Source organism: Kryptolebias marmoratus, linkage group LG8 (assembly GCF_001649575.2).
Source record: "Kryptolebias marmoratus isolate JLee-2015 linkage group LG8, ASM164957v2, whole genome shotgun sequence".
NCBI classification, from domain to species: Eukaryota; Metazoa; Chordata; class Actinopteri; order Cyprinodontiformes; family Rivulidae; genus Kryptolebias; species Kryptolebias marmoratus.
In genome coordinates, this window is record NC_051437.1 from 11,103,802 (window position 1) to 11,120,816 (window position 17,015).

Here is a 17,015-nt window from a genome sequence, read left to right on the forward strand (position 1 = left end):
TGTTCCACCTGCCTCCCTCTCATTCTCACACAGGTACTCTGTCTTTATACGGCTGACTTTCATTCAATTCAATTCAAAAGTACTTTATTTATCCCAAAGGGAAATTAAATATTGTTGCAGCTCATAATCCTGGTTTCGTTAAAGAGTTGTTATCCCTCGTCTTTCAAGTTCATACCTCCACCTCTCCAGGTTCTCTTCCACCTGTTCCCTGTTCTCACCACAGATCACGATGACACCTGCAAACATCATAGTCCACAGGGATTCCTGCCTGACCTCATTTGTTAGTCTGTCCAAACAAGAAGGGGCTCAGAGCTTTTCGCGGCTAAGTTCAATTAGCGTACATCTGAAGATTACTTCGAGAGCATAAAAAAAATTCTCAAGTAGTTCATGAAGTATTTTGCTCTCAGACAGACACAGGCAAGAACATCATCGCCCACCTTTATGGCAGCTGGCTGGTAAAATGTCCTCTAACCCACCGGAGGAGTGAAAAGGTACACATGCACAACAAAAAGAATGACACCGGTGCATTTTGAACATGCCTCAAGTCTGAAAATATTCATTTATTTCTCGTTCGGCTGTCTTACGTGATGCAGCAACAGTGCAACTGTGGCTATAACAGGATCCATCTTAAATAAACTTCACACATTTGTTTTTATCCACTACATTGTTTACTGTTGCTCATGATACTTTGCTTTTGATATAATTTCTATGTTACAGATGCAATGCTGTATAAAAACAAAAGAGATCTTTAAACCCAAAGGATACTTAACTCTTCTAGTAACCACCACAGAGAAGTGCTCTACTCCTGCAGTAAATCTTAAAGGGTCAAAGGAAACAGATGAGGTTTCTAAGGAGGCTGCAAACTTCATGAACTGCAGGAGACCTTTCGCTCCGTCACAAAATGGGGACTACCTCCTGCTTCAGCACGATAATGCTCTGCTAGCTGTGCTTTTTTAGCTGTGTTGGTGAAATGTAACCAGAAAGAGAGAACTCTCAGACCCGGTGGCGTTCGTGCGATTTGTTCAAGTTGTAAGCCCTTTGCTGACCCTGTAGTCACATCCAACAAAAAAAGCCTAAGTTTGTTTTCAAGTCGCCTTTGGGGTGGCAAATTTAGTCCGTGTGGAAGAAGGAGAGGGAAACAATAAGATCAGGATGTAAAAAGAATTGTGTTCACTCCATAAACGCCTCGTGTTTTGTTCTTAAATCTAGACAAGAACCCAGAGACTTCAGGCTACATCAGCAGCTATCACAGCACACACCACGGTTACTGTAGGCGCCAAGGTTTTGCGCGTAAAAAGGAATTTGTGAAATTGGACAGCGAGACATCCCTGCTTTGTTAGTTATGAGTTGAACATTATTTAGCGAGCAACAATGCAGAGCGCTAAATCGTTGGGATACTTGAGCAAAAAGTGCCTAGTTGTTGCTTAAGCTGTCGAAGCAGAAGCTGACGTTTGGGTTGGCCGATCTGGTGCGTTTTAACCTTTTAAAGAAGTAGCTCAAAGGAAACTGGGGTCCTGTGGAAATGTTTTGAACAATTAATATTTTAAGCATTGTAGGTAGCTCTTTGAATAACCTCAGTTTGGAGAAATAGTTTCAATTTGACTGAATTGAGAGGATGATAGCTAGCTCAAGAAAGACCAAGACCAGAGCAGATTGCTGCCGTCTTAAAACAACTCCAGTCTCAAATATTCTACAGCAGTCGCTATTTTATAAACTTTTACACTCATTTACTTTTGCATTTCGTGATTATTCTGGAAGAAATATTAATTCATTTTGTGCCGAAGGTGACCCAGGCTGCACCAGAAGTGCTACAGCTAGCAGCAGCTGCTGTTTTTTGCGCTCACAAAAAAATAAATAAATAAATTTGCCATTTGAATAACTGTGTAATGCGAACATGATGGCGATGTAAAGGTTTAAAAACAAAATTCGCACAAACTGCTTTGAAATTCTTCTGAGATTGGATTGTTTCAATCTTGGCCCCACTTGGATTAGCCTTTAGCCCGTCAGTCTGATCTGAATCAGACAATGTTTTTCCAAACTGAAGATGTTTGAAGAGCTAACTTCAACAGGTAAAATATTAATTGTTCATAATCCTTCCATGAAACGCCACTTTAAAAAGTAGAAACTGTCATATGAGGAGTCTACAAATGAAAGATCTGGCACAGAAAAAACAAAATTTTAGAAGCTTATTCTTTCTGTTTTGTTTGTAAAGCTGCCCAATAAACTATAAATGCTGCTGTATTGGTGGTTTTAAAGCAGTAAAATCAAATAGTTTTAATCAGGCCATCAAATCAAAAGCGTGGGCTGTTTCTGTGTATTTGTGGTGCTAAACCTGCGCGAACAATATCCAAAGTAAAATATCCGAAAACAAATGGGTCGCACATCCTAAGACTTTGAGACGAAGTTGATCAATCTCATTTTTTTGTGGGCCATATAAAACAAAAAAAACATGCTAACCTTTGTCAGTATGTCAGCATGGTTTTGTTTTCAGGCATTCCTTTTTTTTTTTTTGGTCATTTTGTTTTCGAACATTTTCCCTTGACTGTTTGTGTTCAGTCAGCAGGCAGATATTCCTCACACCCCATCCGACTGAAAAAGGAGATCGCTAAAACAGAAAGGCGACATTCTGTGCAGACATTTACGCTTGCTGAACCTCGTAAAGTGGTGAATATACAGCAGAGGTGCATTTTGAGTGAACCCAAAAGTCTCCCACCCCGTCACTGGTTCAAGAAATTAAATAAAAACCTCACACAAGTACTACGTGGGTTGGAAACTCAGTAGAAGGATTTTGTTTTTGTTGTTGTTGTTGTTGTTTTAAAGTACTTTCTACTGAGTTTCCCGTTAATGCATTACAATTCATGTTTTGGTGAGATTTTCATTCATTTTAGTTTTTGATTTTTTTTTTTTATTTTTTTTTGAACTTGAGTTGCTGACATTTATTAACAAAAACGTTAAATAAATAAATAACTTAAGCACGACTCTCAGGATTAAAAAAGTGTAAACTTTCACAAAATAGAAAACAAACACATTCGAACCATAAATTATAAACGTGTAGTCATGCGTTTGTTCACGGGGGGCAGGGGGCTGCATACAGTTAAAGTCTTACATTTTATCTTACAAATAAAATAAAGTTAGATATTTCTCATGTGGCATGGGATGAGTATTTACATTATTTATTCGTTAGTATTCGATGCATTCGTGTGTGGAGTATCGTGCCGGATGCTCCCAGAGTGAAGGTTAAAGTGTCTAAAGGACTAAGGGTGGAGGATCTTCTTGTGCGTGCGTGTGCATCTGATGGAGGGTTTTTGCTGAACGGGCGCCGTGGCTAAGGTTACCGTGGTAACTATTTTGCCTAAGACACCCCTACTTGACTTAAATGACATATATATGTGATGTCACAAGCTGCCAAAATATCTAATGTTGGGTGATGACAAATGTCCTATGTCATTTGATGCAGGTTTGCCCGCCCAACAAACTTATGAGACACCAGAAGTCAACTTGTCTGAGTGGTGTGGTCGGTGTGATCCCTCATGGTAACAGTAATGTACTGCACTGACAGATTGGTGGACGCCTGTGGTGGTAGCTGGAGGTTGGTTTTTTTTTTTTTTGCTTGTGTCCAGTGATCTACGGAGGTCCCGTGTGGGGCATCTGAGGAGGCCCCTGATAAGGATGAGATGGCGACACCCACGCTCCGGCGCTGGGGGGACGGCTGGGCTCTCCGCTGCCCGACTGGTCCAGCTCGGCACTGTCGCAGTCAGAATCGTCGCACAAGGCCCGGCCCTGAAGGGAGCAAGGTCGACACAGAAAACATGTTGGACACGACTCTGCAGCTCAACACACAGTTTATTAGTTACATCACAGGGTGTGAGGTACAAAAAAATTGATTATGATAAAAGATAGTTACCGTGGAATAATTCACCTGTTGTAAATATCTCTTTGAACAATCCTAATTCTGACTATGCTGATGAGCTAATAGCAAGTCAGAGGAAGGGGGCGGGGCCAAGACCGAGATGGACTGCTGCTGTCTTTTAAACAACTGTAGTCTCAAAAACTTCACAGTGGTTTATACGTTGTTGCTTTCAGAAGATTCTGTGGTTATTTGCACACACTTTTAGTGGCAGCAGCCTCTCGCTGGAGCACTTCTGTGGCACGCTGTGCAGACATTTCAAAATATTTTCACAGGAGCAACTGTGTAATGTGAAGCCGACGGCGGTGTAAAGCTTTAGACATAAGTGCTCGCATGTGCTGCGATGAAACGGTGGAGATTTGACAGCTGCACTCTGCTTTGGACAAGCTGCTGGCTTGACAGTCCTGTCAGAAATAAACTCATTGTCTTCGAGCCGAAGTTGTTCAAGGAGCTATCTGTAACAGGTGAGATGTTAATTGTTCATAACCTTTCCACACAACCCAGCTTAGATCTTGGTGATTGTTTTGAGGATGTGAAAGGTGTGGTTCCTGTGGGGGAAAGATTCTGTTAGGGGCAGATTCACATGAGGGCCAAAAACGGGAGTATGTGTGTGTGTGTGTGTGTCCACTCAAAAATAAATGCCTCTGAGGGTGTGACAAAGGAATTACATCCATCTGCTAAAGTCCGTTTTACACACCCAATGTCTGTCATAGTCATTACTAATGATTTCTTCTGCATCAAAAACGCAACAATCTTTTTAAAAGCAGATTACAGGCAGGTTTTAGTCTCCAGCCTCCGGTTTTAACGAAGGGTAAACATCGACTCAACACGATCCATATTAAAGTCCTAAACCAATATAAAAGAAACTCACTGACAAAAAGAGTTTAGGCTCCCAGATAGAGTGGGGGAAACCAAATGAAACGGCGAGTGTTAAAAAAAAAAAATCACGAATCAATGAATTTTTCATTTTTGACACCACAAAAGTTAAACGAAACTCCCCGAACCTAATAAAATTGGCCGTCATTTATTTTGTCCTTTCAGACGGCGTGTGGATAAAGTCACTGAATCCCATGCTGATCAGATAATATAATTAAAAAATACTTTTTCAATTGTTTAAAACCATCAAATGTTCGCCGTAAACTCGACTGCATCTGCACATCAGGACAAAGATAATCTCTATATATTAACTGCAGTCAAATACTTTGATCATTTTTGCTGCCTAGTTGGAGTTTAGCCCTAAATTATTTACTGTATTTTAATAAATTATTACAATACGCCTGTCATATTTATGTTGTATGATAAATATTTGTCTTTGGAAATAGACCCCAATTATCAGTAGCTTGTATTACTGCTGTTTCTCCTTCATATTTATTTTGGGGGTTTTGTATTGTGTGTTTGTGTATTCTCACACAGAGACAAGCAACCCTCTGCGGAGCTTCTTCACCTCATTGGGATTCTGGCCGGCGTCCAGCGGAGCTTTGCTCTGCCCCACGGCTCCATCCCTCTCCGACAGGCCGTCAGACGCCTGCGCAGGATCGGTGTTGTCCGCTGGGATCTCCGAGCCCTGAGAGAGGAGGTCGTCGCTGCGGTCGTCCAGCCTGTCGTCGGTGTTGGTGCTGACCACGTCGGGGGTGCCGCTGTGCGAGTGGTCGGTGGTGTGACCCTCCTCGCCGTCCGACACAGACAGGTTCTCCGAGCTGAAGGTGGAAACCGACTGGCACTTGGTGATGCTGGTCGGACGCCTGGCGAGACCATCGGTAAAATGTTTAGGAAAGTTGGAGGGTGTGAAAGAATGACGCAAGCAGGAACCTATTCTTAGTTCGCTGAATAAATCCGTAACTTGTCAGAGACAGGAGACGGTTTAAGGGAATTTTCCAGTGACGGAGGACAGCAAGTTACTCACCGTCTCCGTGGTAACTCAACCTCACTGTCAACTTCACCCTCCTCCTCTTCAGATGACACTCCACGCCTCTGTAATCAGGGAAAAAGGCAAAAGTAAAACCAAAAAAAAAGGCCCGGAGTATCATCAGAGTGACGGTGAAGAGCAGAAACAGATTCTTTTACTGCACCTGTTTGCGTGTGATAGCTGCCCTGTACAAAATGGCTGAAGGTGTGAGATGTTGGGTCCCAATTCCCCCCGACGCCCCTCGAGGTATCCTCACGACCCCGGCGCCCTCGTCTTTGTCCTCCCCCCCATCATGAGGAAGGCGGGGCGATCCCAGGGAGCCTCTCCCCGCCGCCGCTCCTCTCCCACACGGCGAGTCTGGGCTGCTGGAGAACGGGAACGACGCAGCGTCCTCGCTGGGGGTGTCGCTGCGTGGTGGCGTTTCTGTCAGGTCATCCAGACCCGCTGCCCCTCCCTCTGAACCCCCTAAGCCAGCAGAGGCACTGAGGCTGCCCCCTCGCTCCAGCCCGCTTGCAGAGGGCTCCCCTTTTCCCTGGCCCTCGGCCTCCAGGGTGGTGCAGATGAGGTCGGGGCTAGAGGAGGACAGCTGCCTCTGCTGCTGCTCGTGGCTGAGGCCCCGCAGGGCCGTCGAGGGCTCCAGGAGCTGCTTGGAGGTGTTGGTGCCCGTGCTGTTAGTCTGGGGACTTTTCTCCCGGTTAGGGGAGGACTGAGTCGCCTTAAGTCCAGCCAGATCCCCGCTGCTGCCCTTTCCGGGCTTGCGATGGCGGGTCTTTACTCTCCGAGACCGGCTGGGAGACGTGGAGCCCCGGTTGGAGCAGGCGGGGATGGTGACTTGCATCACAGAGGAATCCATTTTGGGAAGGATTACCTCAGACTTCAGGATGTCTGGCCTAAAAGAGCAGGAGGGATTAGTCAGCATCCTCACAAGACACGTAAAAATTCATCCACTTCAGTATAAATCTTTTATCAAATAAAAGCCCAGCGTTTCTTGAAGAAACGAATACCGCCCACCGCCTTTCGTGCCAGAGTTTTACATTAAGATCATCTTGTGTGAGAAAAGAGCCATTTTGGTCAAACTTTTAAAAAGACATGACGTGTAGTCTCATGTAAGATCTTGCCAGCTCACGTGGTCTGTTAGCGTTTAGAGCACGTGTTTAGAATGACTCTCAGCTACTACCACACCTAATTTCATCTCATTATCTGTAAAATCGACTGAGGTAAAGCTGTTTTTGTGCTGATTGGCTGTGGCTGCCATCTTAAATGTTTTACATTCAGTAATTACTTCCTGAGATTTTTACTGAAATTCATCTTGTGGTTTATGAGACACGTTGCAAACAGACAAACAGGGTCGACTCCAAGAACGTAGGTGATAAATACTGAAAGAAAAGGGGATCTCACACCTCTTTCCTGAGGGCAGTTTCTGAGGGACATTTCTCTTCTTGATGAGTTTGTCCATGGAGTTGGAGGAGCTGCTCTGTCTGGAGCTGTGGTGCTTGAACAAACCTGGATACTTTTTGTCCAAAGACTGCTCTCTCCTGAAAGGAAATGCAAAAGATGTGCATGAAAACGACCCTGACGCACCGAGATTTTAAATGCAGATTAATGTCACTATTTTCCCAAACATGTTTCGGCGGAGTTAGGCGTTACTTCTGCAGCTCTTTCTCTTTGAGCTCCAGCTGCAGCATCACAGCACTGAGCTCCATGTAAAGGTTATTAGCCCTCTCCAGTTTCCTCTCGTAGTGCTCACGGATGTCCAAAGCGTGCCTGAAAATAAAAAGAAGAGGACCGCGTTGAGAGGGCATCCAGATCCTCTTCAGCAGACGCACATTCGGGGGACAGCAGGAAGTGGGAACAGCGGGGGGGGGGGGCTTCATCATGCCAGGTGCCAATAATCCGACACAGTTTGACGTTTTGACTTTGCATCAAATCAAATATGTAAGACGAGCGAACCTGAGCTCTTCTCTGCGCCGGTTGATCAGCTCCTCGTCGAGTCGGTGGAGACAAGTGCCCTCAGATTTAATCTTCTCAAAGTGCTGTTTCACCTCCTCTCTCCATTCAGCCTGATGAGAGCACATTTCTGTTAACCTGCTCTGTCCGGCAGGAATGACGTTAAAAGCGTTTAATCCAACTGATTACCTTGTGAGTGTGTGTGAGTGTGTGTGTGTGTGTGTGTTTGTTTATGTTTACAATAAAGCGGCATGCAAAACCAAGAGATGTAATGAAGCTCCTTTTTAAAAAACAAGAATAAATTGGCATGAAAACATATGGAGACCCTGGTTTCATTTTTGTTTTTCAGGTCACGTTAACACTTCAGTGTCAGGGTTAACTAATCTCACTTCTATTTATTTATTTATGAGTAATATCCACAGAAATATACTATAACTAGAGACTGGAGTAGAAGCCTGGAGTTAAAGCCACCATAGATGAGTGCTCCATATTGGCTGCAGAACAATTTTGAAGTCCTTCCGTGTAAGGAAATGGTACATATTCCTCAAATACTCTACATATAATTCTTTTTTCAGCTTCTCCTGCTTTGTGGGCATTGAGTGGTTTCATTTTCAGAGTTTGTGGCAGCTGTTAAGATCAGCCAATAGCTGCTGATTAATGGGACAAAGTTAGGAGAATTTGTACAGAGATATCACTTTCAAATATATTACGATGCCCACACTTTTGCATGATTTTGTGTCTCTTTTTTCTCTTAAAAACTAACTGTGCCGATCTTTTGACATTTCATTTTTTGGTGAGCAGATACTTACGTAGAGTCAAACATGAATTTTACCCCAAAGCTTTGCACATTATTGCATTTGGACAGATTCAGATCACACAACAATGATAACCAGAAAGGTAACCATACCTGAGACTTAAAGTATGTTTCCTGCGGGGTGGATAACACATCAGCTGACGCTATATCCAGATGAAGGAGGATCTGACGAAACGAAGGCCTATTTCTGGGCTTACAGTTCCTGCGAATCCAGAATAGGAAACACAGCTGTGTACACTTATCATGGAAGCAGTGTAAAATCAATAAAGCCTTTAAACTATAAGCTAACTCCTCCTCGCGCAACTCCAACACTACTCTCATCTCCTCTGCCGTCAGTCCATTTCCAAGCGCTGCTCACCAACACTGTCTGAGGAGGATCTTGAAGCCGTCCGGGCAGCTCTCAGGTACGGGCAGCTGCAGGCTGTTGTTTCCAACACCCCAAATGATGGCAGACGAGTCCACGTCTTTGTAAGGAACCTCCCCCGTCAGCATCTCCCACAGCACCACTCCAAAGGACCTTTAGGATGAGTCACAGACATTATTTTTATACTGTTTCATTGGGAACAAGAGATGGATATTTATATTACATGTCTATATATGTACTGTTTTACATAATCTATATGCATAATGTTACATAATGTTTTTGCCTATTTGTGTGTGTGTGTGTGTGTGTTTGTTTTATTTGCAAAATACCTCATGAACCAGCAGATGGATTTTAATAAAATTCTCTGAATTAAGGGATTTGATGTACATCTACATCTAGGAGTGTGCCAATGCTATTTTTTCCAGACCGAATACAAGTAAGAGTACTTATGTTTAGGTACTAGTCAATACTGAGTACCAGTACCAAGTATTAGTACTTAATTAGTACTTAAACATAACACAGTGACTTTAAAAACACATTTCTTTTATTTAGAACAAGGTGGCTCTTCTACCTTATATGCCTGCAGTCCTTCTGACTGTATTAACAATTTAAATATATTCACTGTTGAAGACATTTAAAATACTTTTTTTTTTAAATAGTAACATTAAAATTTTTAATTCCAACGTTAATTGCCCTCGGTTAGTTGCGCAGCAGAAAAGGAAATGACATCACCAAAAATAAAAGTGGTATTAGCCTGGAGTATTGGGGTGACTTTACAAGTACGAGTATTTGACACTGATACTGGTATCTGTATCAGGACACCACTACCTACAACTGATTAACATTTATAGTCAGTCCACTTCAAGATGGCCGCCACAGCCATCTGACCTTACCAAACACAAAAAATGGCTGTAACTCTGTCAGTACTTTACAGATATTGGGCTAAAATCTTGTGCGGTAGTAGCTGAGAGTTATTCACAACACATTTTGTGAGTGCCACACGTTGTGTAACATCTTTACTTAAAACTTTGCCATTAACTGTTAGGGTCAACCTTGTCTGTTAGTAAAATATCTCATGAACCATTAAATAGATTTTAATGAAACTCTCAGAAAGAAATGACTGAACATATAATTACAACAGATTAACCTTTTGAGTCAACCCACATTAAGCAGTGAATCCAAAAGGAAAAACAGGAAAGCGTTCGTCAGGCTTACCATATGTCCACTTTTTCAGACACAGGCTCATTTCGAATGACCTCAGGAGCCATCCATGCGACGGTTCCGGCAAACGACATCTTAGTGCTCTTGTCGCTGAGCTCCTTCGATGTGCCAAAGTCAGAAATCTTCACCATGTCATCGTGTGTGATCAGCATGCTGGGAAGAAGACGCAACAAACGGTCGGTTCTGAACTTTCAGCTCGGGGAGGGTGGGGGAGACGAAACTCTCCTCCGACAGCGTGCCGAGTCTTACTTTGGAGACTTGAGGTCTCGGTGGATGATTTTGTGGAGGTGCAAGTAGTTCATGCCGCCCGCGATGCCCATGGACCAGTCGACCAGGAGGGAAGGGGTGATCTTACGGCCCGCCCTCAGCACCTCATACAGCTGGCCCTGGGCACAGTATTCCATCAAGATGCAGAAACAAGGAGCCTGGGTGCACACACCCCTGGGAGGAAGCAAAGCATTCAGACAACAGAGTGCTGGTGAGCACAAAAGGAGGGGCACAGTCAGAGCTACAGAACTGAAAGGTTGTCACGGTAAAACGTGGTTCCTCACTTGAATGTGATGATGTTTGGGTGCTTGAGTTTTCGAAGGTGTTTGATCTCAGTCTCCTTAATGTCCCGGACTTTCTTCACAGCCACCTCCTCTCCGTGCAACTTTCCGAGGAAGACGGCCCCCTGCGCCCCGCTGCCGACCCACTGAAGGTCAGAAATCTCCTCAAAGGGAACCTCCCAGGACTCTAAACTCAGAGCAGCGAAAGAAAACGCTGATGCTTCAAATACGACGCCTTCAAATGTTACACAGAATAGTGATTCTCTTGTAGAAAGCTTATAGCCATTATACATTAAAAAGCCACAAAAAATCAACCTGGACTCTTGTCAGCATGGACATGGATGGAAAATAGCAGGTTCACGTTACTCATCAGGGTAAAACTGCATTATATATATTATCAAATGAATGGTTTATTGGCAACTTCTTAAATTTACAGTGGCTTGAAAAAAGCATTAATCTTGTCATGTTACATCCACAAACTTCAAAGAATGTTACTAGGATTTTATGTGATGGACCAACGCAAAGCAGCACATGAAATGGAAGGGAAAAAAATCTGAAAAGTGTGGCGTTCGTTTGTATTCAGCCCCTTTACTCTGATCCCCCGAACTAAAATCCAGAGCAAGCAGGTGCCTTCAGAAGTCACACAGACCAGCACAGAGTCCACAAGTGTGTAATTTGACCTCAGTATAAATCCAGCTGTTCTGGGAGCCTCAGAGGTTTTTTACAGAACATTAATGATCAAACAGCATCATGAAGATCAAGGAAGACACTAGACAGGTCAGCAATAAAGTTGGTGAGGAGTTTAAAGCAGGGGCAGGTTTTAAAACAACATCTCAAGTTTTGAACATCTCATGGATCTCTTTCGATCCATCGTCTGGAAACGGAAAGAGTTTGACACAACTGCAACCCAACAAAGACATCGTCGTCATGACCTAAACAGACAGGAAGAGCGAGGAGAGCGCTATTCTGAAAAGCAGCCAAAAAGCCCATGGTAACTCTGGAGGAGCTGCAGTGATCCACGGCTCAAGTGGGACAATCTGTCCGCAGGACGACAACTAGTCATGCACGCCACTACTCCTGCCCTTTATGGAAGAGAAGGAAGAAGGAAGTCATTGTTGAAAGAAAGCCATAAAAAGTTATGTTTGCAGTTTGCAACAAGTCATGTAGGAAACACATCAAACATTTGGAAGAAGATCCGCCACTCATATGAGTCCAAAAATGAATGTTTTGATCTAAATGTAAAAAGCTATCCCTACTGTGAAACATGGGGGTGGCAGCATCATGCTGTGGGGATGTGTTTCCCCAGCAGGGACAGGGAAGCTGCTCAGAGTTGATGGGAAGGTGGATGGAGCTAAATAATACAGGCTGATTCTGGGGAGAAAAACCTGTTAGAGGCTGTAAAAGACTTGAGACTGAGGCAGAGGTTCACCTTCCAGCAGGACAACAACCCAAACCATCCAACTAGATCTACAATGGAATGGGTCAGATCGATCAAAGCTTATTCATGCAATAGAATGGTCCGGTCGAAGTCCAGATCTAAATACAACTGAGAATCTGTGGCAAGACCTAAAAATTGCTGTTTCCAGACACTCTCCATCCACTCTGACCGAGTTTGAGCTGTTTCTGCAAAGAAGAATGGGCAAAAGTTTCACTCTCTAGATAGTTTTGACTCAGAGTTTTGACTCTGACTGAAACGAACACCACACGTTCCAGCTTTTCCACATTTTGTCAACCACAAATTGCTTTTCTTCCACTTCACAATTATGTGTTACTTTGTGTCGGTCCGTTGCATAAAATCCCAGTAAAACACTTTAAAGTTTGAAGATGAATACTTTTTCAGGGCAACGAGTATCAAGAGTAAAGAAATAAATGAAAAAAAAAAAACCACAACAATCCACCAAGTTCAATCTGTCACACTGACATCGCTTAAATGACTGTGAAGACTTGGTCACTAAAGATGGACAAGTCTGGCAGAGTAAAAGAGACACGCAAATCAATTCTTCATGAGGTCCACTGGAGGGTCGAGATCTCTTGGGAGCAGCAGCAGATGCACATGATTACCCCTCCCTCTCCGCTCCGAGCAGCTGGGAAAACTGTACCTGATGACGGCCGAGCTGGGCTGACAGCGCCAAAAATACAGGCGTGCTGCCAGATGAACAAGGTGGCGCTCAGTGAGCAATGATGGACGTCTGGATTTTCTTTCAAAATGATCGTTCTCAAGTGGCGTCCATCACCTGCCACTCCAAAAAAACTCCCTGCGTTTACCTCACGGTCAAAGATGCTTTTCAAATTAAAACCTAAATCTCATAAATCCATATTTTATTCACAATGGAAAATAGTAAACACATCAAATGCTTAAAGTAAGAAAAAGAAAAAAAAGGATAATTTTGAATTTGATACCAAAAAATGGGACAGTGCTATTTTTTCCTCTGTGAAGCTTCCCCTCTTTTTTTAATAACAACCTGTAAACATCTAGGACCTGAGGAGAGCAGCTGCTGGAGGTTTTGTCCCGTTCTTGTCTGATGTAGGAGTCTAGCTGTCTTGCTGATTCTGCAGTGAGACAATTCTGGGTCTTTGCTGCATTTTGTCTCATGATGCACTAAATGTATTTAATTTGTGGGAGGTCTGGACTGCAGGCAGGCCAGTTCTTCAGACTCTTCTACTATGAAGCCATGATGTTGTAATGGATGCAGTTTGTTGTTTAACATCGTCTTGCTGAAATATGCAAAACCTTTCCTGAAAAAGATCTTGTTCCAAAACCTGAAAATACTTTTTTTGAATTGATGGTGCCTTCTAACACGTCTAAGCTGCCCATGCCAGAGGCACTAATGTACCTCTATACCATCAGAGAGGCAGGCTGGTAAACTGTGTGCTGATAACAGGCTGGATGATCCTTCTCCTCTTTAGTATAGAGGGTGTGGCGTCTGTGGTTCCTAAAAATTATTTCAACTTTAAATTCATCTGAATACAGAACAGTTCTCCTCTTTGTCTCAGTCCGTTTTAAATGAGAGTCAGTCCAGAAAAGACAGCTGTGTTTCTGGATAGTGTTCACATCTGTCTTCTTCTTTGCCTGATAGAGCTTTAACCAGCATTAGTGGATGGCAGTGAGCTGTGTTTACTGACAGTGAAACGTGGAAGTGTTGAGCCAATGCAGTGATGTCCACAAAAGAATCAAACCTGTTTTTATCGTAGTGCCATCTCTCTATTTTTAGACTCAGTTCTTTACAGTCTGGTGAACCTCTGCCCATCTTTACTTCTGAGAGATTCAGTTTCTCTAAGATGCTCTTTTTATACCCTGTCCTCTTACTGACCTTTTACCAATTAACCTAATTAGTTGTAAAATGCTCCTCCTCTTCTTTGTACCACTTGCTTGTACAGCCTTTTGTTGCCCCTGGCCTAATTTCTTTGAGATGTGCTGCTATCATTTTCATAATTTCCTCAGCATTTGATATGTTTACTATCTTCTATTGTGAATAAAATATGAGTTTATGAATTTCACAAATCATTGCATTTTGTTTTAATTTACATTTTACACAACGTCCCAAATTTTTCAGATTCAAGGTTGTTTCAGCTGATAAGATTTAAATTCAACATATTCCAAACCCAGCACAGAGGTGGGACGTACCTTCCTGGTTATGTTTGTGTTCAGTGGAGTACGCCTTCCCGATCATGGTCCACACTGGTTTCAAGCAGCCAAACAGTCCCTCCAAAAACCCCCCGCTCCCTGACTGGAGCCTAATGTTCTCCGACGGTCTCCGGACAGCACCGGCCTCCGGGCTGTGCCCCGCCTCGGCCCCGCCGCCACCGCTGCCGCCGCACTGGCAGGCCTCATGTTCGTGGAGTTTCAGCACGCTGTTGTCAAAGTGGGCTGACGGTCCATCACTGGGACTGGGGCTGCTGCCGCCCGGGCCCCCTTGTCCGCTGGGGTCGATGGACAGTACGTTACGGAGGACACACTGCGTGGGGGTCAGGTCCGTTTCCGGGGTGCAAGCAGGGGTGTCTCCATCGAGTCGTCGATAGGGCGGTTCTGAGATGGGGGTGCTGAAGCCTGACAGGGAAGGGGAAGGGGCGCGGGGCTCATGGATACAGGTCCCACTCATCAGGGGCTTCCCCACCACAGCAGGTTAGGGAGGATGGAGAGGTGAGGAGAAAACCTGTGGGAGAACAAAAGGATTCAAGTTTCATCGTGAATTAGTTTTGATGATGTGCAAAAGTTTTCATCATCCCTTATTCCGTTACATTTAGCTTCTAACGAGTCAGACATTTTCAGAAAAATAACAATAACAAAGATTTGTTGCGACCCAAAATATCCTGAAAAACTGTAACAAAAAGGTATATAAAGAAGGAGGAACACAAAGCACTGAAAGTCATAATATTTTGCTTTTATCAAACCATGACTAGTGTTTATATTTTGTAACAACTACAGTGAAATACAGTAAGCTAGTAGGAATTTGTTTTATTGTATTTATCTCAAGATCATCTCAGGAATCCCATCTCAGAGCTCCATGACCCACAGTGGGGTCCTAACATCATGTTTGGGAACCGCTGGTCTACAACAGGAGTTCTCCGGGCTTTCTGAAATCTTTCAGATGTTTTCATTGGACCTCGGCTGCTTTTTCACTCATTTTCACACCAGCACCACTTGAGGAGTATTTTTGTTTTATTTTTGTTAGCGCTCATGTCTGTGTTGGGGAATGACACTCAGCTACTACCACACCAAACTTTAGCTCAATATCTGTAAATTGTATTGAGTTGTAGCCATTTTGTGTTAGTTAAGGTCAATTAGTTGTGGTGTTCATCTTCAATTAGATCAGTAATCAGTTGTAGATGTACATCCAATAATTGCTTTCTGAAAATTTCTTTAAAATCTGATATTTTGCTAACAGACACACAAACATGAACACAGACAGAGGCAAAAACATCATCATCTGCGGCAGGAAACAATTAAATCTTCAGGTGATTTGTTATTGTCAGTCTGTCACAAAGAGACAGTTTGTTCCCATTTCTTACTAAAATAACACAGTTTTTGACACATAAAGTAGTATTTTAGCACCAACAAGGAGAATCCCACAGACCTTTTAGCTGAAAATTTGTCATCATTAGACGAACAACTAAAGGATGAAGCATCTCTCAGGTCCTGTATCAGGTCTTTGCAGGTTATTTGTCTTTTCTTTTCTTTTTTAGACACAACTTTCAGGTACTGTGCAATTGCTGTGGGTATGTTTTTTAAGCCGGATATTTTGTCTTCTTCTTTTAACCACACTCTGCACAATATGTCGTCATGGTTAGGTACAAAGACTGGATAGAAATGAAGTCAAAACGCAACCAAAGTCAAAAGAAAAACTTAAAAAAAAACTTCTAAAAAGCCGGAAGAAATATTGATCAAGACCACTCTAAAAGATTAGAATAACGCCTGGCTGCTTGGCTGCAAAGTATAAAGAAATCTGTGGTGATTTAAGGCTTCTTCATAGCTCCGTATGACAACAGCTGTGTTGGTCTCAGCACCGGACAGCTCCACAGATTAACCACGGGTCAGCACTGTGGAGCTGTCCGGTGCTGAAGTGGAGCCTTTTCAGGGTTTCCTACAGTTCACCTGAACTTTTGCTTTCATTCAAACGATGCAAAACACCAAAAATAGTTTAGTCGTGACTGGAGCTGGGGACTGAGCCAGTCCCCCAGTTTATCCACCTCATTTTTCACAAGCAAATCCAGGCTGAATCATAGTGAAGCCTCTAGCGCGTGCGTGTGTGTGTGTGTGCGCGCGCGCGTGTGTGAATGGGAAAAGCAGACAGCCCAGCGGAGATGGGCTTTATGAATGAAGCTGTCACCTGGTCCCTAACTGTCCCAGGATCAGTGACATGTGGATCCAAGCGGTGTGATGCGCCAAGTCAAGTATATTGTGTGTGTGTGTGCGCGCGCGTGTATATGTGCATGTGTGTGATGAAGAATTGCATAACCTCCCTCAGCCAGTGTGTGTGTGTGAGTGTGAGAGAAAAGCACGTGCATTCATATAAGGTCCAACATCAGCGTCTGCAGTGAAATGAGAGCGTGAAAAAACAAACATCCAGCGGGCCTGTGCGAAGGAGGAGGACTACACACACGCGCGCACGCGCCAACACACGCGCGCGCGATCAATCTTTAAATAACCGAGGATGTGATGATGACACTCAGAGCTGCACTGTGGTCCGAGTGAAAAGTGCCGCAGCGGCTCGACGTGAACCCTCCGTTTGGCACCAACATTTCTGCGCTTTTCTCGCAGCGTTCACATGATGAATTTTTTTTTTTTTTTTTTTTTTTTTTTTTTTTTT

At 43.5% G+C, this 17,015-nt stretch overlaps 1 protein-coding gene across 1 annotated transcript; it reads right to left on the reverse strand.

Moving 5' to 3' along the window:
- Positions 1-2,918: 2,918 nt before the first annotated feature.
- map3k12 (mitogen-activated protein kinase kinase kinase 12) lies at positions 2,919-14,857 on the reverse strand. Its single transcript, XM_017409732.3, has 13 exons — positions 14,333-14,857; positions 10,711-10,894; positions 10,409-10,600; positions 10,154-10,312; positions 8,933-9,091; positions 8,668-8,776; positions 7,764-7,873; positions 7,461-7,577; positions 7,214-7,348; positions 5,977-6,703; positions 5,811-5,878; positions 5,352-5,649; positions 2,919-3,780 (listed from the first exon to the last, which is right to left on the reverse strand). Exons 1-13 carry the CDS (start codon positions 14,805-14,807, stop codon positions 3,625-3,627), a joined length of 2,889 nt encoding a protein of 962 aa, XP_017265221.1. The 5' UTR covers positions 14,808-14,857; the 3' UTR covers positions 2,919-3,624.
- Between the last annotated feature and the right edge of the window lie 2,158 nt (positions 14,858-17,015).

Coding starts and splice junctions, on each gene's coding strand:
- map3k12 (XM_017409732.3), bottom strand. CDS start 14,807: ATGAGTGGGACCTGTATCCATGAGCCCCGCGCCCCTTCCCCTTCCCTG. Junction 7,874..8,667: donor AAACATACTTTAAGTCTCAG/GTATGGTTACCT, acceptor TGCTCTCATCAG/GCTGAATGGAGAGAGGAGGT. Junction 6,704..7,213: donor AAACTGCCCTCAGGAAAGAG/GTGTGAGATCCC, acceptor CTGCTCTTTTAG/GCCAGACATCCTGAAGTCTG.